Source organism: Lagenorhynchus albirostris, chromosome 4 (assembly GCF_949774975.1).
Source record: "Lagenorhynchus albirostris chromosome 4, mLagAlb1.1, whole genome shotgun sequence".
Classification (NCBI taxonomy): domain Eukaryota; kingdom Metazoa; phylum Chordata; class Mammalia; order Artiodactyla; family Delphinidae; genus Lagenorhynchus; species Lagenorhynchus albirostris.
Window position 1 is genome coordinate 32782997 of NC_083098.1, and position 27028 is coordinate 32810024.

The 27028-nt window shown below is 38.3% G+C and overlaps 1 protein-coding gene across 2 annotated transcripts in view; it reads left to right on the forward strand.

The window, feature by feature from the left end:
• Positions 1-21848, forward strand: part of MND1 (meiotic nuclear divisions 1) — a 162688-nt gene extending 140840 nt beyond the window's left edge. For both annotated transcript variants that reach the window (XM_060147813.1, XM_060147814.1), the window contains 2 exons: positions 15695-15739; positions 21610-21848. In XM_060147813.1, coding sequence (XP_060003796.1) covers positions 15695-15739; positions 21610-21716 — 152 coding nt within the window. In that variant the 3' untranslated portion in view covers positions 21717-21848. The remainder of the gene's footprint in view (positions 1-15694; positions 15740-21609) is intronic.
• Positions 21849-27028: the final 5180 nt, after the last annotated feature.

Genomic DNA, 27028 nt, shown 5'->3' on the forward strand with positions numbered 1-27028 from the left:
TCCTGCAACTTTACTAAATTCATTGATTACCCCTACTACTTTTCTAGTGGCATCTTTAGGTTTTTCAATGTATAGTATCATGTCATCTGCAAACGGTGACCATTCTACTTCTTTTCCAATTTGTATTCCTTTTATTTCTTTTTCTTCTCTGATTGCCATGGCTAAGACTTCCAAAACTATGTTGAATAATAGTGGTGAGAGTGGACATCCTTGTCTTGTTCCTGATCTTAGAGGAAGTGCTTTCAGTTTTTCATCATTGTGAATGATGTTTGCTGTGCGTTTGTTGTATATGGCCTTTATTATGTTGAGGTAGTTTCCCCCTATGCCCACTTTCTGGAGAGTTTTTATCATAAATGGGTGTTGAATTTTGTCAAAAGCTTTTTCTGCATCTATTGAGATGATCATATGGTTTTTATTCTTCAGCTTGTTAATATGTTGTATCCCATTGATTATTTGCGTATATCAAAGAATCCTTGCATCCCTGGGATAAATCCCACTTGATCATGGTGTATGATCCTTTTAATGTGTTGTTGGATTGTGTTTGCTAGTATTTTGATGATGATTTTTTCATCTATATTCATCAGTGATATTGGTCTGTAATTTTTTTTTTTTGTAGTAGCTTTGTCTGGTTTCGGTATCAGGGTGATGGTGGCCTCGTAGAATGAGTTTGGGTGTGTTCCTTCCTCTGCAATGTTTTTGGAAGCGTTTGAGAAGGATGGGTGTTAGCTCTTCTCTAAATGTTTGATAGAATTCACCTGTGAAGCCATCTGGTCCTTGACTTGTTTGTTGGAAGATTTTTAATCACAGTTTCAATTTCATTACTTGTGATTGGTCTGTTCATATTTTCTCTTTCATCCTGGTTCAGTCTTGGAAGATTATACCTTTCTGAGAATTTGTCCATTTCTTCCAGGTTGTCCATTTTGTTGGCATATAGTTGCTTGTAGTAATCTCTTATGATCCTTTGTATTTCTGCAGTGTCTGTTGTAACTTCTCCTTTCTCATTTCTAATTTTATTGATTTGAGTCTTCTCCCTTTTTTTCTTGATGAGTCTGGCTAAACGTTTATCGTTTATCTACTCAGAGAATCTGCTTTTAGTTTTATTGATCTTTACTGTTGTTTTCTTTTCTTCTATTTTGTTTATTTGAGATTTTTCTTGCTTTGTGAGGTAGGTTTGTATTGCTATAAACTTCCCTCTTAGAACTGCTTTTGCTGCATCCCATAGGTCTTAGGTCGTTGTGTTTCGTTGTCATTTGCTTCTAGGTATTTTTTGACTTCCTGTTTGATTTCTTCAGTGATTATTTAGTATTGGTTATTTAGTAGCATGTTGTGTAGCTCCCATGTGTTTGTGTTTTTTACAGTTTTCTGTTCTGTAATTGATTTTTTTTTTTTTTTTGGCTGCATTGGGTCTTTGTTGCTGCACATGGCCTTTCTCTAGCTGCAGCAAGCGGAGGCTACTCTTCATTGCAGCGTGCAGGCTTCTCATTGTGGTGGCTTCTCTTGTGGTGGAGCACAGGCTCTAGGCATGGGAACTTCAGTAGTTCTTGCACACGGTTCAGTAGTTGTGGCTCGCGAGCTCTAGAGCCCAGACTCAGTAGTTGTGGTGCACAGGCTTAGTTGCTCCGCGGCATGTGAGATCTTCCCAGACCAGGGCTCAAATCTGTGTCCCCTGCACTGGCAGGCAGATTCCTAACCACTGCGCTACCAGGGAAGTCCCTGTGATTGGTTTCTAATCTCATAACGCTGTGGTCGGAAAAGATGCTTCATACGATTTCAGTTTTCTTAAATTTACTGAGGCTTGATTTGTGACCCGAGATATGATCTATCCTGGCGAATGTTCCATGAGCACTTGAGAAGAAAGTGTATTCTGTTGTTTTTGGATGGAGTGTCCTATAAATATCAATTAAGTCCATCTTGTTTCATGTATCATTTAAAGCTGTGTTTCCTTATTTATTTTCATTTTGGATGATCTGTCCATTGGTGAACGTGGGGTGTTCAAGTTTCCTACTATGACTGTGTTACTGTCGATTTCCCCTTTTATGGCTGTTAATATTTGCCTTATGTATTGAGGTGCTCCTATGTTGGGTGCATAAATATTTACAATTGTTATATCTTCTTCTTGGATTGATCCCTTGATCATTATGTAGTGTCCTTCTTTGTCTCTTGTAATAGTCTTTTTTTAAAAGTCTATTTTATCTGATATGAGTATTGCTACTCCAGCTTTCTTTTTTTTTTTTTAAAGAAGATGTTGGGGGTAGGAGTTTATTAATTATTTATTTTTGCTGTGTTGGGTCTTTGTTTCTGTGCGAGGGCTTTCTCTAGTTGTGGCATGCGGGGGCCTCTCACCATTGCGGCCTCTCTTGTTGCGGAGCACAGGCTCCAGACGTGCAGGCTCAGTAGCTGTGGCTCACGGGCCCAGTTGCTCCGTGGCATGTGGGACCCTCCCAGACCTGGGCTCAAACCTGTGTTCCCTGCATTAGCAGGCAGAGTCTCAACCACTGCACCACCAGGGAAGCCCCCAGCTTTCTTTTGATTTCCATTTGCATAGGATATCTTTTTCTATCCCCTCAATTTAAGTCTGTATGTGTCCCTAGGTCTGAAGTAGGTCTCTTATAGACAGCATGTATATGGGTCTGGTTTTTGTATCCATTCAGCCAGTTTGTGTCTTTTGGTTGGAGCATTTAATCCATTCACATTTAAGGTAATTATTGATATGTATGTTCCTATTACCATTTTCTTAATTGTTTTGGATTTGTTTTTGTAGGTCTTTTTCTTCTCTTGTGTTTCCCGCTTAGAGAAATTCCTGTAGCATTTGTTGTACAGCTAGTTTGGCGGTGCTGAATTCTCTTAGCTTTTGCTTGTCTGTAAAGCTTTTGATTTCTCTGTTGAATCTGAGTGAGATCCTTGCTAGGTAGAGTAATCTTGGTTGTAGTTTTTTCCCTTTCATCACTTTAAATATATCCTGCAACTCCCTTCTGGCCTGCAGAGTTTCTGCTGAAAAATAGCTCATAACCTTATGGGGATTCCCTTGTATGTTATTTGTTGCTTTTCCCTTGCTGCTTTTAATGTTTTTTTCTTTGTATTTAATTTTTCTTTTTTTAAATTTTTGGGTCTTCATTACTGTGCGCAGGCTTTTCTCTAGTTATGGTGAGCAGGGCCTACTCTTTGTTGCGGTGCGAGGGCTTCTCATTGTGGTGGCTTCTCTTGTGGAGCACGGTCTCTAGGTGCATGGGCTTCAGTAGTTGTGGCTTGCGGGCTCTGGAGTGCAGGCTTAGTAGTTGTGGCACATGGGCTTAACTGCTCCGCGCCATGTGGGATCTTCCCCGACCAGGGCTCAATCCCGTGTCCCCTGCATTGGCAGGTGGATTCTTAACCACTGTGCCACCAGGGAAGTCGTGTATTTAACTTTTGATAGTTTGATTAATATGTGTCTCGGCGTGTTTCTCCTTGTGTTTATCCTGTGTGGGACGCTCTGCGCTTCCTGGACTTGATTGACTATTTCCTTTCCCATGTTAGGGAAGTGTTCAACTATAATCTCAACAAATATTTTCTCAGACCCTTTCTTTTTCTCTTCTTCATCTGGGACCCCTGTCATTCGAATCTTGGTGCCTTTAATGTTGTCCCAGAAGTCTCTGAGACTGTCCTCAATGCTTTTCATTGTTTTTTCTTTATTCTGCTACACGGCAGTTATTTCCACCATTCTATCTTCCAGCTCACTTATCCATTCTTCTGCCTCAGTTATTCTGCTATTGATTCCTTCTAGAGTATTTTTAATTTCTGTTACTGGGTTGTTCATCACTGTTTTTTTTGCTCTTTAGTTCTTCTAGGTCTTTGTTAAACGTTTCTTGTATTTTCTTCATTTTATTTCTGAGATTTTGGATCATCTTTACTATCATTACTCTGAATTCTTTTTCAGGTAGACTGCCTATTTCCTCTTCACTTGTTTGGTCTTTTGAGTTTTTACTTTGCTCCTTCATTTGCAGCATATTTCTCTGTCTTCTCATTTTGTTTAACATACTGTGTTTGGGTTCTCCCTTCTGCAGTCTGCAGTGTCATAGTTCCTCAGAACTTCTGGTGTCTGCCCACAGTGGGTGAGGTTGGTCCAGTGGCTTGTGTAGGCTTCCTAGTGCTGGAGACTGATGCCTGCGTTCTGATGGGTGGAGCTGGATTTTGTCCCTCTGATGGGCAGTGATGCATCTGGTTGTGTGTTTTGGTGTGTCTGTAAGCTTAGTATGACTTTAGGCAGCTTGTCTGCTAATCGGTGGGGTTGTGTTCCTGTCTTGCTAGTTTTTTGGCGTGAGGCGTCCAGCACTGGAGCTTGCTGGCTGTTGGGTGGAGCCAGATCTTAGTGTTGAGATGGAGACCCCTGGGAGAACTCTCACAGATTAATATTCCCAGGTGCCGGGAGTTCTCTGGTGGTCCAACATCCTAGACTCGGCTCTCCAACCTCTTAGGCTCAGGCCCAACCCCTGGCTGGAGTACCAAAACTCCGCAAGCCTCAAGGCACAGAGGAAAAGGAAAAAAAAGAAAATGAACAGAGAAATAAAACCCCAATACAAATGGTAAAAGAATAACCAAACAGACGAAAACACACAAAGAAACACACACACACACAAGAAAAGAGAGAAAACAAAAAATGAAAAGAACAAGCAAACAAATAAATGAACCCAAAAACAAACACTAAAACTAAACTAACAAAAACCAAAAACACATCAAAAGCAGAAGCAAGCTAAAAAAAGGCAAAGAAAGCATAAAACACACAAAACAAGAAAAAGATAAAAACGAAAGAAGAAAGCAAAAGGAAGAAACACAAAACAGCAAAATAGTAAAGTAAAAATAGAAAATATAGTTAAAAAGAAGAAAAATAAAGCAAAACAAGGGAAAAAAAACAAAGGCAAGGGAAAACACACTATAATGAGAAAGTAAAGTAGAAATAGAAAAAATGTTTAATATTAAAAATAAAAGGATAAAAAAGAAAGGAAAAAGTAAATAAAAGTAAAAATTAAAAGAACAATTAAAGAAGAACAACAGAAGAAAACGAAGAAAATAATAATAATAATAGTATTTTCCTGGACCTTCAGGTGTCGGTGTCCTGCCCCCACAGTGAGCCACAGCCAATCCCTGCCTGCCCAAGATGTCCCCAGTACTTCTAGGTCGGTCCCTGGACCTGCTGTGGGCACTGTGGGGCCAGTTCAGACTCTGATCTGGCCTGACTCCCGTGTGTACTTGTCCCCAAACTCCACAGTTACCCCCAGAGTCTGCAGCCTCAATTGTGGGAACACTCCTTGTCTATTCATATATTCCACAGATTCAGGGTTTACCAAGGCGACCGTGGGGATTTAATCTGCTGCTCCTCTGGCTGCAAGGGCATATTTCCCTCTCTCTTCTTTGGTCACACTGCCCCTGGAGTTCAGCTTTGGTTTTGGCCCCACATCTGTGTGTGGGCCACCTGCAGGCGTCTGTTCCCCACCCAGGCAAGAGGAAACAAAGCAGTGGCTGATTAGGGCTCACTCAGGCCTGGGGAAGGGAGGGATACAGCAGTCACCATTGGGATGTGCGGGAAGTGCCTGTGGCAGCAGAGGCCAGCAGGAAGTTTGCAACAGCCTGAGGCACACCATGCGCTCTCTTGGGGAGGCTGGCCTCAGATCACGGGATCCTCAGCAGTAGCGGGCTGCACAGGCTCCCAGGAGGGCGTGGGCAGTGACCTGCACTTGCTCACAGAACCCTTGGTGGCAGCAGCAGCAGTAGCCATTGTGCCTGCTTCTGGGGTCCGAAATAACAGCTACAGCTCACTCCCGCCCCTGGAGCTTGTGTAGGCAGTTTCCTGCCATCTGAGCACATGGAGCAAGAAGCTTCTATTTCCGGCCTGCCCCTCTCCTTGCGCACCCCACAACAATGGTCCCTTGCATCTCTGGCAGACCCAGGCTTCTTCCCAGACTCCCTCAGCTGTGGCACACTAGCCCCTTCGGGCTGTCTTCACACAGCCAATGCCAGTCCTCTCCCTGGGGTCTGACCTCTGAAGCCCAAGCCTCTGTGTCCAGCCCCTACACCACCCCAGTGGGCAGACAAGTGTTTCAGGCTGGGGAGTTCTGGTTGGCACTGATCCTCTGTGCGGGATTCTCCACTTTGCGCTCTGCACCCCTCCCTGTTGCTGTGCTCTCCTCTGTGGCTCCAAAGCTTCCCCCCCAGCCAGTCCCCGTCTCCGCCAGTGAAGGAGCTTCCTAGCATGTGGAAACTTTTCCTCCTTCACAGCTCCCTCCCAGAGGCGCAGGTCCCGTCCCTATTTTTTTGTCTCTGTTTTTTTTTCTTTTGCCCTACCCAGGTACGTGGGAAGTTTCTTGCCTTTTGGGAAGTCTGAGGTCTTCTGCCAGCATTCAGTAGGTGTTCTGTAGGAGTTGTTTCACGTGTAGATGTATTTTTGATGTATTTGTGGGGAGGAAGGTGATCTCTACGTCTTACTCATTGCCATCTTGAAGGTTCCCCCCAAGATTCTTGTTTTTAAAATGTGCTTTTTGATAATGATGGGCTTCATAGGATTTGGCCATGTGTTATTGCAGAACAGATTATACTAGATTAAAGGATTATGAGTTTCACAAATTTAATAGGATTGGGTTCTTAATAACATGGCTATAGTACCCAAATTATAATAATCAGGCTTATCTCTAAGTCCATCATTGCTTATTTTGAAACAAGTTTTCTGCTGATAATAGCTGTAACCCTTATGTTCATGTAGATAGAGCTATGTATTATCTCTTATTTCTCAATAATTCCTGCAGGAAATATTTATATTTCATCATGCCAATTGAATTATTGATATCACTAAACAACTATTAACAAGATTAGTTGCAAATATCCAAGAAATGAGAAGTAAAAGCAATAATAAATTTTTATTTTAGCTATTCTGAACATTATTTAAGTGAGAACAGATAAAATAAGTTGTAGTAAAAACTGAGTTCTCACAATAAAAGGTTTGGAAAGTAAATCTTAGGAGTACTTAAGAGATTTTCTTAGAAATAAATGCCCAGATGACAATGAAAATGGTGGAGTGAGGACCTTTGAAAATGTACACTTCCATTAAAGCTGGCAAATATTGTTACAACTTTTCCAGAATTTTAGAAACTAAATGAAGAATTGCCTGTTCAAGAAAAATGGTCTGATCTCTGCATGAAGGGCAAGCTTTGTGGTGTTTAACTTGCCCTATTCTCCTCTCCTACTCTCCAGCTCAACAATAATCTTGAAAAATAACGGCCCTGCTTTCTTGGTATCAAGGGAATAGAATGGACCTGGAGCTCTTTAAGACCCTCACTCCAAAGAATTTTCATTATTTGGCGTCTCTGGTGCTTCCCTAAAAGCCACCAATAGAAAGGATTGGTGTTTTTTTTGACATGACTGGAGTATGCCCATCACTAACAGCGTCTTCCTGGGGAGCATTTGTCTAAAACAATTAAAGGCAAGAGTTTTAACTTCATAGCTGTCTTGGGTGATGAGTAACAGTTAAGGAAAAGAGTAGACTAACCATAAAGTTTAAAAGGAGAGGCCAAAAGAGATGTTCATAGGTGCCTTGAAATCAGCATATTCCTGGAAATCTAGAATGCCACATGCACACCTTGGGCTGTGCACATTCTCAGAAAAGACCTGAGATGGTCCTAATCTCCCACTGCTAGCTGATCTTGACACTCTGTACAGAAGTGGAGGCTAAAGCAGAGTTGTAAATCGCCTGAGTATTGTTGAAACCTGCTCCAGCACACACACACAGACTGTCAGCAAAGACTTGAAGATTTAGTCCAGGTGTTTAAGGAAATCTCTGTTCAGTCATTGGCTGATCAGTAAGCAAACTGACTAGAGACTTCAGTAGCCACACATAACAAAGAATATAGACTTTACAGAATTAGTTCAGAGAAATCACTAAATTATCAATAACTACAGGTAGCAGCAACAGCAACCCTGGGAAGGTGGGAAGAATCTGATTTCCAGAGTTGCAACATTATATTAATTTAAATGTCCAGTTTTCAACAAAATGTTACAAGACATGAAAAGAAACAAGAAAATATGGCTCATGCATGATTTTGGACTTTAAATCAGCTATTTTAAATATGTTAAAAGAGCTAAAGAAAAATGTCTAAGGAACTAAAGGAAAGTCTGAGAATGATATCTCACCAAATACAATAAGTCCCCTACATATGAACAAGTTCTGTTCTGAGCGCATGTTCGTAAGTCCAGTTTGGTCTAAGTCCAACAAAGTTAGCCTAGGTACCCAACTAACACTATCCGCTATAAAGTACTGTACTGTAATAGGTTTATAATACTTTTCACACAAATAATACATAAAAAACAAACACAAAAAATAAAACATTTTTAATCTTACAGTACTTGAAAAATTCAGTAGTACAGTACAACAGCTGGCATACAGGGGCTGGCATCGAGTGAACAGGCAAGAAGAGTTACTGACTGGAGGAGGGAGAGGAGGTGGGAGTTGGTAGAGCTGAAGGATCATCAGCAATAGGAGACGGAGGCCAAGCTGCAATTTCACTCACGCCTGAAGTTGATGGCACAGTTTCTGGTTCCTTGCTGGATTCAATTCTGTCTACCCTTTTGAAAAAGCGATCCAGTGATGTCTGGGTCATAGCTCTTTTTTTCTCATCATAGGTGACACAGTAGCACTGGATTGGATTCTGAACGGCTGATTTAACATTCGGGTCCTGTGCCTCAAAAACTAACAGTGCCTCCTCAAATAAAGAAAATCCCCTTGCCATATCCTGCGTCATGAATCTCTACGGTTCTTCAGTTACTTCTTCTTCCTTTTGTCTCTCTTCATCCTTTCTCTGGGCTTCCAATTCCATCTTTTTGCCTCATTCCACTCTCTCAATTATTTTCACCATTGTTTCCATTGTTATCACTTGGCAGTTCTTAGCTGTACCAGCTACATCACCGCTGCTCTTACGCTTGCTTCTGGGCATCCTTTGCTTGAAATAAAGATACTGTACTATTTTACTCTATATAGTACTGTAAGTAAAGTACACAAAAGCACAACCACTTGTAGAGGATGCATGCACGTGACAGTGTACGCCAGATATGTGAACTAACTTACTTGATTGGACATGCAAACACATGTTTGCATCTTTGAAAGTTCACAACTTGAAATTTCATATGTAGGGAGTTTACTGTAGAGAATATCAATAAAGAGGTAGAAATTATTAAGAAAAAACCAAATAGAAATTCTGGAGCTGAAAACTATAGTAATTAAGTAAAACATTCACTGGAAGGATTAACAGCAGATTTGAGCAGGCAGAAGAAAGAATCAGTAACTTGAAGATAGTTCAATAGAGATAATCCAATCTGAGGAACAGAAATCAAAAAGAGTGAAGAAACTTTAACAGAGTCTCAGAGACCTGTGGTATGGCATCAGAAATGCCAACATACTCACAATGGTAGTCCCAGAAAGTGATGAGAGAGAAAGGGCCAAAAGAATAAGGCTGAAAATGTCCCAAATTTGATGAAAAACATTAACTTACACATCCAAAAAGCTTAATAAACTCCAATTAGGACAACGTCAAAGAGATCCACACATAGGCTTACCATAATCAAATTGTCAGAAGATAAACAGAAGCTTGAAAGCAATAAGAAAGAAGCAACTCATCATATATAAGGGATCTTCAGTCAGATTAACAGCTTTTTTCTTATTAGAAGCCATAGAAGCCAGAGACATTGAGATGACATATTCAAAGTGCTGCAAGAAAAAACTGTCAACCAAGAATTCTATATACAGAAGTATTTTCCTTCAAAAATGAAGGGCAAAGTAAGATAGTCTGAGGTGAATAAGTGAAAGTTTGTCATTAGCAGACCTGCCCTTAAAAAAAAAAAATGGAAGTCCTTCTCATTGGAGTGAAAGCACACTAGACAGTAACTTGATCAAGATGAAGTGATAAAATAGATTTACATAGGTAAATCTGAAGGACAGTATGTGTGTATTTTTGTTTGTATCTGTTATGTTCTATCTGATTTAAATTACAGCTGCATAAAGCAATACTGATAAACATGTTGTTGGGCACACAATGTATAAAATATATTTTGTGACAATAACAGCATAAAAGTGGGGAGGGGAATGGAGCTACATAGGAGCAAAACTTTTGTGTACTATTGGTCATTCTAATTAAGATGTTAATAGTAATCCCCAGGGCAGTCACTAAGAAAACATCCCCGAAATATTTGGTAAAAGAAATAAGGGAATTAAACTGATACACTAAAATATCTGTTTGACATAAAATGAAGCAACTGTGGAAGAATTGAGGAACAAAAATTCATATGACTTATAGAAAATAAATAGCAAATGGCAGATGTAAATCCTACTTTGTCAGTAATTGTATTAAATGTAAATGGATTAAACTCTCCAATTAGAAGGCAGGGATTGGCAGAATACTTTAAAAACACATAAACTATATATTATCTACAGAAGAGTCACATTTGACTCAAGGACACAAATATGGTAAAAGTAAAAGCTGGAAAAAGATATTCCATGAAAACAATAACCAAAAGCGAGCTAGAGTGGCTAAACTAATACCAGAGAAAATAGATTTTAAGACAAAAATTGTTACTAGAGACAAGTACAGTTTATAATTGTAATGATAAAAGGATCAACTCTTCAAGAAGATATGACAATTACAAACATATATACACTTAACAATAGAGAACCAAAATACATAAGCAAAAACCAAAAGAATTGAAGGGATAGACAATTCAACAATAATAGTTTAAAATTTAAATACTCCATTTTGAATAAAGAATGGAATAGCAAGATGGGACATAAGCAAGAAATTAGAAGACTTAATGCTACAAACCAACTAAATCTCTATAGAACATTCAACAACAGCAGGGGACACATTCTTCTCAAGTGCACATGAAATATTTTTCAAGGTAGACCACATATTAAGCTTAAGTCCCAATAAATTTAATTGGATTGATAATACAAAGTATGTTTTCTGATGAGAGTGGAATGTTATGAGATAAATTACAGAAGGGAATTTGGGAAATTCACAAATATGTTGAAATTAATCAACACACTCCCAAAAGGGATGGCTCAAACAAAATCACAAGGGAAGTTAGAATAAACTATGAGACAGTGAAAATGAAAACATACAAAAACTTATTGGGTGCAATGAAGGCATTGCTCAGTGGGAAATTTATTAATATTTTAATGCCTATGTTGAAAAATAGAGAAAACTTTCAAAACAAAAACCTAGACTTCTATCTTAAGAAACTAGAAAAAGAAGAGCAAACTAAACCCAAAGCAGATATAAGAAAGGAAATAAAATGACTAGAACAGAAATAAAAGAGCTAGAGAATCGAAAAACAAGAGAAAGTCAATAAAACCAAAAGTTGGTTCTTTAAGCAGATCAACAAAATTGGCAAACTTTGGCTAGACTGACCAGGAAAAAAGGAAGATTCAAATTACTAAAATCAGGAATGAATTAGAAGGATCATTGTTGACCTTACAGATAGAAAGAGGACTATAAAGGAGTACTATGAGCAGTGGTATGTCAATGAATTTGATAAGTTATATGAAGTGAACAAATTTCTAGAAGGATACAAGTTACCAAAACTATCTCAAGCAGAAATGAACGCTGTAAATAGATGTATAACATGTTAAGAGACTGAGTTAGAAATTAAAAACTTCTTACAATGAAAAGCCAAGTCTACACTGGTGAATTCTGTCAGTTTAAAGAAGTAACTTTTCAATTAAAAAAAAATTAGAAAAGAGAGAACACTTCCTAACTCATTCTTTGAAGTCAGTATTACCTTGATACCCAAACCAAAGACTTCGTAAGAAAAAAAACTATAGTTAAGTATTGCTTACAAATATAGATGTAAGTATTCTCAACAAAGTTCTAGCAAATCAAATCCAGCAGTATATAAAAAGGATTATACACCCTGATTAAGTGACATTCATCTCAGGGATGAAAGGTTGGTTCAACGTACAAAAAAAATCTAATGCAACCTATTTATAGAATAAACGTGGATGTAACCCCACATAATTGTCTCAATAAACAAAGTATTTGATAAAATCCAACACCCTTTCGTAATAAAAACACTCAACAAACTGAGAAAAGAAGTGAACTTCCTCAGTCTAATAAGAGTGTATCTGTGGGCTTCCCTGGTGGCGCAGTGGTTGAGAGTCCGCCTGCTGATGCAGGGGACATGGGTTCGTGCCCCGGTCCGGGAAGATCCCGCATGCCGCGGAGTGGCTGGGCCCGTGAGCCATGGCCGCTGAGCCTGCACGTCCGGAGCCTGTGCTCCGCAATGGGAGAGGCCACAACAGTGAGAGGCCTGCGTACCACAAAAACAAACAAACAAATAAAGTGTATCTGTAAAAAATGCACAGCTGGGACTTCCCTGGCGGCCCAGTGGTTAAGACTCTGCGCTTCCAATGCCGGGGACACAGGTTCCATCCCTGGTTGGGGAATTAAGAGCCCACGTGCCATGTGGTGCAGCCAAAAAAAAAATGCACATCTAACTTTTTTTTTAAACATCTTTATTGGGGTATAATTGCTTTACAATAGTGTGTTAGTTTCTGCTTTATAACAAAGTGAATCAGCTATACATATACATATATCCCCATATCTCCTCCTTCTTACATCTCCCTCCCACCCTCCCTATCCCACCCGTCTTGGTCAAAAAGTACAGAGCTGATCTCCCTGCGCTATGTGGCTGCTTCCCACTAGCTATCTATTTTACATTTGGTAGTGTATATAAGTCCATGCCACTCTCTCACTTCGTCCCAGCTTACCCTTCCCCCTCCTCGTGTCCCCAAATCCATGCTCTATGTCTGCGTCTTTATTCCTGTCCTGCCCCAAGGTTCTTCAGAACCTTCTTTTTTTAGATTCCATATATATGTGTTAGCATACAGTATTTATTTTTCTCTTTCTGACTTACTTCGCTCTGTATGACAATCTCTAGGTCCATCCATCTCACTGCAAATAACTCAATTTCGTTTCTTTTTATGGCTGAGTAATATTCCATTGTATATATGTGCCACATCTTCTTTAAACATTCATCTGTCAATAGCCACTTAGGTTGCTTCCATGTCCTGCCTACTGTAAATAGAACAGCTAACGCATTGAATGGTGAAATGCTGTATGCTTTCCCCAAGGATGTCCACTCTCACCTCTTCTGTTCAACACTGTACTGGAAATTCAAGCCAGGGCAGTTAGGTAAGAAAGAGAAATAAAAAGCATCCATATTGAAAAGAAAAAAAGAAAACTATCTCTATTTGCAGTTGACATGATCTTAGATAGATAGATACCCCTAAACAATCCACAAAACAACAACAGCAAAATACAGCTATTAGAGTTCACAAGTGAGGTCAGCTGATTGCAAGATAGAAAATCAATATATAAAAAACACTTGTATTTTATAAACTATCAATAAACAGCCTGAAAATGAAATTAAGAGAGAATTCCACTTACAGTAGCATCAAAATGAGTAAAATACTTAGGAGTAAAATTAATCAAAGAAGTGCAAGACTTGTACTGAAAAGTAAAAAACATTTAATGAAATTAAAGACCTGTATAAATAGAAAGACATCCCATGTTCATGAATTGAATGACCTAAATGTTGTCATGGTGGAAGTACCCCCCAACTGGTCTACAGATTAACTGTAAAACCTCCAAAATTCCAATTTCTTTTCTGCAGCAATTGATATTAGTCCTAAAATTCATATGAAAATGCAGGGGACCCAGAGCAGCCAAAAGAACCTTGGGGAAGAAAAAAGTTGGAAGACTCAAATTTCCCAATTTCAAAACTTACTACAAAACTTGAGTAATCAAGGCAATTTGGTACTGGTATAAGAATAGACATACAGGTTAATGAAATGGAATTGAGCGTCCAGAAGTAAACAAGGTTTTGAGCAAGGGTACCAAGACCATTCAATCAGAACAAAATAGTGTTTTCAACCAAGGACGCTGGGCACAACTGGTTATCCACATGCAAATGAATCAGCCCGGCCTCCCACCTCACACTGTATACAAAAATTAACTCAAGTAGAGCAGAGACCTAAACGTAAGAGCTAAACCTATAAAACTCTTAGAAAAAGAAACATAGATGTGTGTCTCTGTAGCCTAGTTTTCTTAGATATGACATCAAAAGCTCAAGCAACCAAAGAAAAAGTAGATAAATTTGACTTCATCAAAATTAACAACTTTTGTGTGTTGAAGTACATTGTCAAGAAAGTGGAAAGAAAACCCACAGAATGGGAGAAAATAGTTGCAAATCCTGTATCTGACAAGTGTCCAATATCAAAAATATACATTAAAAAAACTCTTATGACTCAACAATAAAAAGAATTTAAACACAGACAAAGGATTTGAATAGACATTTTTCCAAGGAAAATATACAAATGGCCAATGAGCATATGGGAAGATGCTCAACATCATTAGTCATTAGGGAAATGCAAATCACAACACAATGAGATATCCATTAGGATGGCTATAATAAAAAGAAGGCAAAATAATTATTGGTGGGAATGTGGAGAAGTTGGAACTCTTAGATTGCTGGGACTGTGAAAATGATGCAGCCACTTTTTTTTTGTTTGTTTTTGTTTTTATCTTTATTGGAGTATAATTGCTTTACAATGGTGTGTTGATGCAGCCACTTTGGAAAACAAGTTATCTGTTCCCCAAAATATTGTATGTATAGTTACCATTTGAGCTGGCAGTTCCACCCCTAGGTATGTACCCAAAAGAATTGAAAACATGTTCACACAAAAATTGTTAAATTATTCATATTAGTAATAACAGCCCAAATGTCCATCAACTGGTGAGTGACTAAGTGAAATGTGGTATATCCATACAATGGAATATTATTTGGCAGTAAAAAGGAATGAAGTATGTATACATGCTACAGTTGACAACCCTTGAAAACATTGTGCCAAGTGAAAGGAAGCCAGACATATATGATTTCATTTATATGAAATGTCCAGAATAGGCAAATCCATAGAGACAGAAAGTAGGTAAGTGGTCTCCAGGGGCTGGGGGTAAGGGGAAGTGGAGTGACTCCTAATGGCTATGGGATTTTCTTTTGGGTTATGAGAATGTTCTGGAATTAGGTAGTGGTGATGGTTGTACAGCCTTGTAAATATACTAAAAACCGCTGAATAATACACTTTAATATGGTGAATTCTTTGGTATATAACTTGTATTTCAATAAATAAATAAATGCTATCATTATGAATACTATTTATGCCCAGGTGATCATGGCATTGTTATGTGCTGTGCAGATTAAGTTGAACGACATCATATAGATACAGATAACATGTAATAGCAAGAAGTATAATTAAATATAAAGTAAATATTTCCTCCTTCAGGGCTACTGTATGGCCATTAAAATTATATTGTCAAGTTTATTGTTGTCTAATATGTATACACTAAAATGCTTATCATTAAACTTAAATTATTTTATCTTCTTCTGGTGTAAATTATTTGAGAAACATCTCGGTTAAACATGTTTTTAAAGAGGAAGTACCATAATAGTGGACATTTAGGAAAGGGAAATTGTTCACATTGACTTTCTATTCATGACTAAGATAACTGCAACTATCTAAAATTTCCTTGGGAAGTTGAGCAGGTTTGTGAGATACAGTGTCACTATTTGAGCTTTTTTTCCCGAAAAGGATGAATCTATATATATATGGTTGGGTTTTTTTCAGGTCAAGCAAATGAAGTGGCCAAAGAAGCTGCTAACAGATGGACTGGTATGTATTACAGTGGCACTGATAAAACTAGTCAAACTCTTGTACACTTACTATGATGTGAAATGCAGGAACTATTGTTCCTGGTTAAGTTCAAGAAAAGACATTTCTGAAAGTGTATGTATTAATCAAGTTTTTATATCTTAAATCATTTCATTTACTTGAGGAATTTTTAAAATCTTATTATGAGTCATTTTGTAAAGTGTAAGGCATTTTTGTAAAACCAATGATTACTTTAAGTTTTGTGTAACTTTTCCTAGATAAATCACTTGGGCTAATCACTTAACCTTCTTATATATTAATGCAAGATACAACTTTTAAGAGTTTCATGCAATCCTAAAGATTTGTCTTCTTGCTCATAATAATAATTGCAAACATTTGTCAAGGGCTGATTATGAGCCAGGCATTATAAAGCGTGTCTGTGCTGCATTCTCATTTTATCTCCACAACAATCTTATGAGGTAGATAGGATTATTATCCCTAATTTTAGAGATGAAACTGAGGCCACTAGGAACCCACAGTCACACAGGTGCTAGGCAGTGGAACAGGAATTAGATTTCAGAGTCCAAGCTCTCACCCACCACACGGGGTAGTCTTCTCTGTGTACCTGCTTTCATGTAAATGCCTCATTAATCCATTTGCCAATGGATACACCCTCTGGTCTATACCAGGTATATACTAAGAAATGGGAACTAATGAGGCATTATCTATGTGTCTTAAAATTTAGAAGAACATTAATAAATAATGATTGTTGTGAATTATATACAAGTATGATTATTATTGTTAAAACCTGTCTGGAAGTTACACTGATGTTTTTTCAGTATTTAATTATGAAATAATGGTAATTGAACCTTTCCATCCTGGTAAGAGTCTTTAATGCCTTTATATGTGTTACCCTTATTCTGTTTCCGTGGGACAGCATGGATAAGATTGCATTGACACAGAGATGCAGAAAGCTTGAAGTAGCTGCCTTAAGTCAAAGGTGATTAGTCACTGGATGAACAGGGATTAGAGCCAGATTTCCCTGATTCCATGTCCAGACCTCTGTATTTCACAGAAAACTTAAGAATCGTTTTTCCTTGTCTATTTTAGAATTAAGTACAGTGATAAAATCAATATAACTGGCCTTTGGTCCCTATAAAATTGCAGTCTTATTTATTACAAAGTTATTTCCTAGTGTAATGCTTTAGTGATAAGAACAAAGGAGGGTAAAAACAGCAAACTAACATTAAATAAAAGAGAATAATGAAATGTGTGTCCAATAAAGTATAAATAAATAATAAATACAGTGATATCATATAGGTTTGAGAAATATAAAATTTTGAGTAAGTAAAAAAGCAAGTGGATTTTTAGGTTAAAAATAAGACAAGAGTCACAAAATGATTTCCCCTAATTAACAAAGCAGCTCAGCAAACAGTAGGCACAGGCAGCCTGTGTATATAGTGGGAGGAACTTGACTTTCAAAGGAATCCAGGTTGTTCTCCTTATTTGCTATGTGATTTATTGAACCTCTCTGACCCTGCTTCTTCATCTGTTCAATGTGGATAATATCTACCTCACATTTTGGAAGGATTAAATAAAACAGTTTGTAAGCCGTTTAGCACACCATTAGACACATTGATAAACAAATACTCCCCTTTTCCCTGTCTCTTAAAAAAATCCTTTCATGTTTTCCAGTTGATCATAAACTTCAAAAATTATAATTAAAAAAATGTGAACAACTTTTTTTTCCCTTGTGTTATTAGCTGAGAAAGAACCTGAAACTTTTTAAATCATACAGGAAGGATAATATTTTCAGAACAGTAGAAACAGCTGTTAAGAACAATATTTCTGGGGGCTTCCCTGGTGGCGCAGTGGTTGAGAGTCCGCCTGCCAATGCAGGGCACACAGGTTCGTGCCCCGGTCCGGGGGGATCCCACATGCCGCGGAGCAGCTGGGCCCGTGAGCCATGGCTGCTGAGCCTGCGTGTCCGGAGCCTGTGCTCCGCAACGGGAGAGGCCTCAACAGTGAGAAGCCCACGTACCGCAAAAACAAACAAACAAAAAAACATATTTCCATTTGAGTTTACAACTTGCTCCTTCCAACATAAAAGTGTTATGAAAAAATCATGGAATTAAAACGAATTACACCTCAGAATACCTTCCTGTTTTCAAAACAAACAAAAAGAAAACATCAATAATACTTATAACTAAAGATCGTTATATAATTATTAGTTAAGATTTGGTTTCTTTATACTGAAAAGGTCCCTAAAATGTATTTTAAATTGAGCATACTTACTGTTCAGTAATTCAGTATTTCAATTTTATAGAATGAGAAGTCACCTTAGGGTATAAATATAACTAGAAATATAGCATCTAAATGTTTTGCGACATTAAGTAACTTTAAAAGTGACTTATCAAATTATATAAAATCTTGCCTAATAACTAAGATAGTGGAGTTTTTACGACTTTGTATGAGAGACATCTAAATGAGTGAGGGGGGAAAGATGTTGTGAGGTCCTAACATGCATGTGATATTGCCCATCCTATTCCTGTATATATCTTGGGTTTGCCACCATATAAATTAATATGAATTCTACCAGTCTTAAGGTTGTTTCTTTAAAAATAAAAGTATTTTTTTATCCATTCATAAACATTTCCACATAATAGAAAAATTAATTGACAGGGATGAACTATCAAAATTGCGGGTGACTTTGTCTTGAAGGCAGACATCGAGTGGCCCAAGGACATATTTAATCAGAGTCTTTTTGAATTGGTCCATTAAGCATTGTATACAGAGGCTTTTTATTTGTTTATTCTTTTGTTTGTTCTTAATCTTTGAAGGTTTATAATAAAATGGTTTCTTGCCCTCACATGAACCAGGAACTCCTTCCTGTAGAGGCTCTAGTCTTACTGTGGTGCCTCGTTTTCTTCTCTCCTGTTCCCGGGTTGAAATACATTCCTCCAAGGCTCCTACAGCGTTGCATCTGTCCTCTTGTTTTCTGGAAATCTTTCTGTATTCTTGGAGCCTATTGTACAAGCTCTACACATAACACTTGATCTTTTCTCTCTAACACACATATCACTTTGGAATTGTTTAGTGATAAATTGATTTTTCTCTCTCTACTCTTGTGTCAGTTTGAAGGCATAGGCTCTTTATGTTCTGGAATACCTGTAATACACTTAATAGCTGTCTTACGTAGCAATGGGCCCTCTATAAGTATTTGGTTGTGACTGTCAAGATTGCACAAGTTGTGCAGACACTAATCAAATTAAACAGATTATTCTAGAGTGCTATTAGTATTCTCTCTTAGGTTCTTATGAAAAGTAGAGATTTGGTTTAGATCATTACATAAAGATTTATTTTAATATCTGTTGATATCCTATAACTCTTTATTTAAAGAAATGAAGATATTTTGTTAACATTATTCTATTTGATATAGTAGTATTCACCTCAGCAGTGAACTTCGTTCCAAACATTTAGTTATCAATATTTGATACTTGGAATTAAACTTCCTAAAACAATATTTTTAAGAGTGATTGAACTTCATATATTAATTTCCTAATGGTACCATAACAATATACTTCAGACCAGGTGGCATAAATAAAGAAATTGATTTTCTCACAGTTCTGGAGGATGGAAGTCCAAACTCAAGGTGTAGGCAGGTTTGGTTTTTTCTGAGGCCTCTCTCTCCTTGGCTTCTTCTCCTTGTGTCCTGACAGAGTCTTTCCAATGCCTGGCCCTAGTGTCTCAGTGTATCCACGTTTCCTTTTCTTGTAAGGACACCAGTTAAATTGGATTAGGGTCCACCCCAGTGGGCTCATTTTAACTTAATCACCTCTTTAAAGACCCAATTTCCAAGTACAATCATATTCTGAGGTAGTGGGGTTTAGGACTACAACATATGAACTAGGGGGAGGTGATAATTCGGCCAATAACACTCCAAAAGAACCTACTTTAACCCTTCATTTCATTATCACAACTAACACAGTGCTTAATGTTTTATAGAGTACTCTGAACCAGAAAACTGTATACCATTACTTTTCTGTATTTATAATACATATTCATTTTAAAGATGGTATATATACATTAAAGAGAATGTGTAAAATTAAAAAAAGAAAACTCACCATCATTCCCATTCCCTCAGTGCAGCCATTGTGAGCACATTGGTACTGCCTTGCATCCTTCACTGCCTATGCATTGACACCCTTCTACTTGATTAGACATTTAGATTGGATTTTTTTTACATCTTTCTTGGAGTATAATTGCTTTACAATGGTGTGTTAGTTTCTGCTTTATAACAAAGTGAATCAGTTATACATATACATATGTTCCCATATCTCTTCCCTCTTGCGTCTCCCTCCACTGCACCCTCCCTATCCCACCCCTCTAGTTGGTCACAAAGCACCAAGCTGATCTCCCTGTGCTATGCGGCTGCTTCCCACTAGCTATCTGTTTTACATTTGGTAGTGTAAATATGTCCATGCCACTCTCTCACTTTGTCACAGCTTACCCTTACCCGTCCCCGTATCCTCAAGTCCATTCTCTAGTAGGTCTGTGTCTTTACTCCTGTCTTACCCTTAGGTTCTTCATGACATTTTTTTTTCTTAGATTCCATATATATGTGTTAGCATACGGTATTTGTCTTTCTCTTTCTGACTTACTTCACTCTGTGTGACAGACTCTAGGTCCGTCTACCTCACTACAAATAACTCAATTTCGTTTCTTTTTATGGCTGAGTAATATTCCGTTGTATATATGTGCCACATCTTTATCCATTCATCTGTTGATGGGCACTTAGGTTGCTTCCATGTCCTGGCTATTGTAAATAGAGCTGCAGTGAACATTTTGGTACATGACTCTTTTTTGAATTATGGTTTTCTCAGGGTATATGCCCAGTAGTGGGATTGCTGGGTCATATGGTCTTTCTATTTATAGTTTTTTAAGGAACCTCCATACTGTTCTCCATAGTGGCTGTACCAATTCACATTCCCACCAGCAGTGCAAGAGTGTTCCCTTTTCTCCACACCCTCTCCAGCATTTATAGTTTCTAGATTTTTTGATTGCTTTTATTTTTTTCTTTTGTTACACTGGGGTGAAGATTTGCTCATAAATCTTTGTACACAATTTATTTCCTTGGGATAAATCCCTTTATATAGATGTAACACTTTTTTCAGTGGTAAACTGCATTTAAATTCCCTAGAAGACATTCAGGATATATGTGTTCCTCTTTTAGTCTTAAGAGAATCCCTTCTCTCCTCCTCACCCCTTCTCCCTGGCCTGATTGTCTGGAAGCCATTCTCTCTGTGGGGGAGGGAAAGGGGTTCCATTTGGGAACAGGAGCAACTCTAATTCCTGAGGTAACAGAATCCTGCCTTTGCTGTGGAAATGTGGAAGAGGCACCATTAACCTCTCCCTGGCTTTGAATTATTCTAAAGGGTATTCTTTAGTGGCAACTAATTTACTGAATTTTTTTTTTTGCGGTACATGGGCCTCTCACTGCTGTGGCCTCTCCCGTTGCGGAGCACAGGCTCCGGATGCGCAGGCTCAGTGACCATGGCTCACGGGCCTAGCTGCTCTGCGGTGTGTGGGATCTTCCCGGACCGGGGCACGAACCCATGTCCCCTGCATCGGCAGGCAGACTCTCAACCACTGCGCCACCAGGGAAGCCCCCTACTGAATTTTTTAATATGAAATCTGTTTATTCAAAATAATCATTAAATCTTTTCTTTCTTCTGAAGTTAATTGCTGCTACTCTTGAAAATACAGAAAACTCATTATTTTGATACTTCTAAAAGTAATAGAAGTAAAAAAAAAGCTGAATGTAATTATATTTGAAATGTTTTGTGATTATGTTTTCAATTCTCAAAAATATTTCTCAATTTTCTTTATAGATAACATATTTGCAATAAAATCTTGGGCCAAAAGAAAATTTGGGCTCGAAGAAAATAAAATTGATAAAAATTTTGGAATTCCAGAAGACTTTGACTACCTAGATTAAAATGTTTGATGTCAGTGAAGGAGCTATGTGCTTGTGAATATGTAAATTTTTATATTATCCAGCTAAATGTACTGAATTTTCATTTACCTATAACTGTTTGTTTTATTAATTTTAAATAAAGTATAAAGTGTAGATGTTTTGCACTCTTTTTGATCAGTCAAAAGCAGAATAATAGCCATGTTCTCTCAGTGCTCATTAGAGTAGGAGAATGCAAGTAAAGTCATCCACCTGTTAGTTTTACCAATAATTTTTTATAGATTAAAGCCCATGACATAACATTTTTTAGTTTCTCTCAAATATTAAATATTAAAAACTAAGGGTAATTTTGAAGGCTGTATTATACCTATACGCCCATACATACATGCTTGGAAATAACCTTAAAAACTCTAATGGCTGCTTTACTATTTCTCAGTATTTAGTGGAAAAATGTGAGGGAGTGATTTTCAGTGTATAGCATCATATTTGCAAATTTCCCACAGGAAAAAATACAGAAAGTTGGTGTTCCTCAAACTTGGAGTTAGGTAGTAATTCCTCAGACATGAAAACTACTTTCTTTTGAATGTTTGATGCCTTTCTACTGTAAAGAACAAGCACGTGGCTCTTTGTCCTGATTTATGCACTTTCTATAAGATGATATAGTGGTGTTAGTATTGCACACATAACCAGCAAGAGTTCAGGGATTTTTTTTCAACTACCTAAAAAAGAGGAGGTTAAAAATAATGTATGCCCTGTGTATATATCTTTTTCCAGTTCAGCTTAGTCATTTAGTGTATTTGCAGGCACTCCAAGACAAACTTAAAAGAAAAATCAAAACTAATGTGTGGGGGCTTCCCTGGTGGCACAGTGGTTAAGCATCCGCCTGCCAATGCAGGGGACACGGGTTCAATCCCTGGTCTGGGAAGATCCCACATGCCACGGAGCAACTAAGGCCACGTGCCACAACTACTGAGCCTGCGAGCCACAACTACTGAGCCCGCGTGCTGCAACTACTAAAGCCTGCGTTCCTCGAGCCTGTGCTTCGCAACAAGAGAAGCCACCACAATGAGAAGCCTGTGCACCACAAGGAAGAGTAGCCCCTGCTCGCCACAACTAGAGAAAACCTGCGACAGCAACAAAGACCCAACACAGCCAAAACTAAATAAATAAAATTAATTTTTAAAAAAAGTGCCTTAAAAAAAAAACTAATGTGTGTAATGCCCGTTACACATATGCCTTAATTTTTTTTCACACTGTCCAGTTTTGATACTCTTTTGAGTGACTTGAATGAGGTACTCCGTATGTCTGAAATGACCCAGATGGTATTCATGCCGTTTGTTAGTGAATCTGGTCTTTGTATTGCATGGACTTGCCCTAGACCTACTTAATCACTTCCTGGATGTGGGCGGGAGCTTATCGGTCCAACTTTGTTCTCAAGGCCAGTCTGTGTTGCCTTCGGGCAATAGCTCTTCTCACAGGAGAAAGTATTTGAGGTGAGAGACAAAGGACAAAAAATAAAAATAACCCATCGTAAGCCTTTCCCTAATACACTAATGGGAATTCCACGATTTCTCAGACCCAGTTTGCTATTTATTAGAAAAGGTGCTTCTGGGAATTCCCTGGCAGTCCAGTGGTTAGGACTTCGCGCTCTCACTGCCAGGGGCCCAGGTTTGATCCCTAGTCGGGGAACTAGGATCCCACAAGCTAGGGCTTCCATGGTGACGCAGTGGTTAAGAATCCACCTGCCAATGCAGGGGACACGGGTTTGAGCCCTGGTCGGGGAAGATCCCACATGCCGCTGGGCAACTAAGCCTGGGTGCCACAACTGCTGAGCCTGTGCTCTAGAGCCCACAAGCCATAGCTATTGAGCCTGCATGCCAGAACTACTGAAGCCTGTGCGCCTAGAGCCTGTGCTCCACAACAAGAGAAGCCACCACAGTGAGAAGCCCACACACCGCAACAAAGAGTAGCCCCTGCTCGCCTCAACTAGAGAAAGCCCGCATGCAGCAACGAAAACCCAACACAGCCAAAAAAAAAATGAATAAATAAAATTAATTAATTAAAAAAAAAAGATCCCACAAGCTACTCAGTGTGGCCAAAAATAATTTTTTTATTTTAAAAATTAAAAGATGCTTCCTTGTTCAGAGAGAAGGTATGTATGTTCAAAAAGAAATCCATTTCTAATGATCCCTAAAAGATTCTATTTCATAAATATTTAGACAACTTCAAAAATTTTTTTTGAATATTTTATGGGTCTAGCACAAGAATGATTGAGATGGAGTCTGTTCATGAGCTATTTAGAGGTTGTGGTATCCTCCTAAGCCAGACATGTGCTGGTGGATGTTTAACTAAACTGACTCTTTGGAAAGTGGAGTGGGGCCTGGTTTATAGTATTTGTCTATAGTATTTGCCTGGTTTATAGTATTTGCCTATCTATTTGCCTTATAGTATTTGCCTATTTATAGTATTTGCCTATTTGCCTATAGTATTTGCCTATAAATACTCCCAGCATAGCCAATTTCAGATTACCAACATGATGACAGTGCAGGGCTGGGGAAAGATGCCCAGTAGCACACTGTTGTATAGTATTTCTACCATGCATATACAATAGATGTAAATCTCAAGAGCACAGATAATGGTAAAATGTAAAATAATTAGGGAGTGATGAGTTTTTAGTTTTAGTACCATTGTTTTTTTTTGTTGTTTTTTGTTTTTTGTTTTTGCAGTACGCGGGCCCCTCACCACTGCGGCCTCTCCCGTTGCGGAGCACAGGCTCCGGACGCTCAGTCTCAGCGGCCATGGCCCACGGGCCCAGCCGCTCCGCGGCACATGGGATCCTCCCGAACCGGGGCACGAACCTGCGCCCCCTGCATCGGCAGGCGGACTCCCAACCACCGCGCCACCAGGGAATCCCAGTACCATTGTTTGTCATGTAATATAGTTCATCATAGTTTATGTGATTTAATCTTAGTGATGTTGGCTGGCTCACTACTAAGTTGGCTTTTGCCTGTTCCAGCACATCAGCTCTTCTTCATCTTGAAGAGCTGCTTTTGAGCTTGCTCTGCCCTGTAATTAGAGATACTGATTAAGAAGCCCAGGGGCATTGGTCCAGCCAAACTCTAGGTAATCCTTAGTCCTGGGTTGGTTTTGTAATTGATCTGAAGACTGAGGGCAACTTAGGTAGACCTAGAGTCAAATGACTAGTGATCCAGGATCAAATTTGATTCAGTAAATGTTATAATTGATACTCCCAGTATCGTTTCAATGAACTGTGAAGTTTAAAAGGTATTTGAGAGCTGATTTCCATCTTATCAATCTTCTTCACATGTAGTTATTTTTAAAATCTCACTACCTGTCTTATTTTTAAAGGATTCTAGAAAAGATTTTACAGTTTCCTAGTAAGTTTCACAATGGTTCAGGGCCAGGTCAGATCACTGAAATGTCACTTCTGAGGTTGGGCCAGGACCAAAGCAATCCATAAAGATGAATTGGATATGACTTTTCCTCTGATGTTTGCCGCATCATTAGTCTAATAGGATTATAAAGTTCTTGGTCTGTCTCAGAAATAGGTGCTATTATCCTAAACTTTATCAAACATGATTCTAAGGGATTAGAAAAGGAAATGTGTACAGCTGACAGCCAAGAAGCAAGAACCACCCTAATAATTCCTGAGCAGAAAGATCTAAATTGTAAACCCAATAATACTGGGTTTTTTTTTTTTTTTTTTTTTTTGCGAACATGATTGGAGTAAAATAGAAAGCATTTTCCAGCTAATATGGCATCATTTGTAAGAGCAGTTACAATGTGACAGATGGGGGGAAGGTGTCTTAAAATTATACATAAACTCCCTTTCAGGATGTGCTTCCTGAATATCAGGAGGGAAATGTACTGCATTATGAGATGTCCACTGCAGTGAATTTATATTATGTTTATCCCAGCTTGACTTTTTAAAAATTATTTGTAAGAGAGTTCAGGTAATATGGCTATCTTTGAAAGTATTCATTGAATCTCAAGGCTAATGATTTCTATTAACCAAGAATGGCAAACTGCCACCCTGAGCGCCAACTCCAAGGCCTGTTTTTTTACAGCCTTTGAGCTAAGAATGCCTTTTATACACATTTTTAATGATGTAAAAATAGGAGTATGCAACAGAGGCTGTATGTAGCCTACAAAGCCTGAAATATTTACCATCTGACGCTTTACAGAAAAAGTTTGCCAACTTCCAACAGATCAAAAACTGACCACCTGTGGTCTAGATATGACCTGCGAGGTATATTTTATTTTGCCTAACCTGTATTTTATTTTTAATTTAAATTAGTTGTCAATATATTCACCTGTAAAAGGTCACATGCAAATTGAGATTTCCAGCTTCTTTTGGAAACTGGCTGATTTAGCAACCCACATGGCAGCAAATCTGCTAGAGGTGAATAGGACTGGCTCAGTGGTGGCGAGTTCATTTCTGAGAGGAATGCCAAATACAGCTTTCCTCCTTAAGTCACAGTTTTGCTCCAAGTTGACAACTGACTTGAGATCACACTTTAGTTTCAACTTTTCAAATTCCAGAAAAAAAATCCAGATGCTATTTTTTTATTGAGATTGTATTAAAATTTTAAATTAATATAGACCTGATATCTTGATGATGAAACATTCTATTCAAGAACAAGGGATGTCTTTCCATTTGCTCAAAGATACTCTTATGTTTTTCCAGCAAACTCTAAGTTTTCCGGAAAACTATAAAGTTTTCTTCATATAAAATTTTTGTATTTCTTAAGTGTTTCTTAAGTATTTTATCTTTTTTTGTTGCCATTTTAAATGGAGTTTTCTCTTCCATCTTATCTTCTAACTGGTCATTATTTATGTATCTGAAGGCCATTGGGTTTTGCATATTAACTTTATATCCTGCTATCTTGCTAAGTTCTTTTTTGTTTGAGTTTGTTTTATAATTAATTCTTTGAGGTTTTCCAAGATCATATCATCTTCAATAAACATAGTTTTTTTTTTAAACTTTGAAAATTAACACTTTATTTTCTATTCCAAAATAAAAATATCAATAAATATCAATCAATAAATAGCTGTAAATGTAACATAACTAAAAACTGAAGGGAAAATAAGGGGATTACTGAACTTCAGATCTTCTCTAACCAATAGATAATTCTTGAAAGAGACTTCTGAGAAAAGAAACAAAATTAAAGGGGGCTTCCCTGGTGGCGCAGTGATTGAGAGTCCGCCTGCTGATGCAGGGGACACAGGTTCGTGCCCCGGTCCGGGAAGATCCCACATGCTGCGGGGCGGCTGGGCCCGTGAGCCATGGCCGCTGAGCCTGCGTGTCCGGAGCC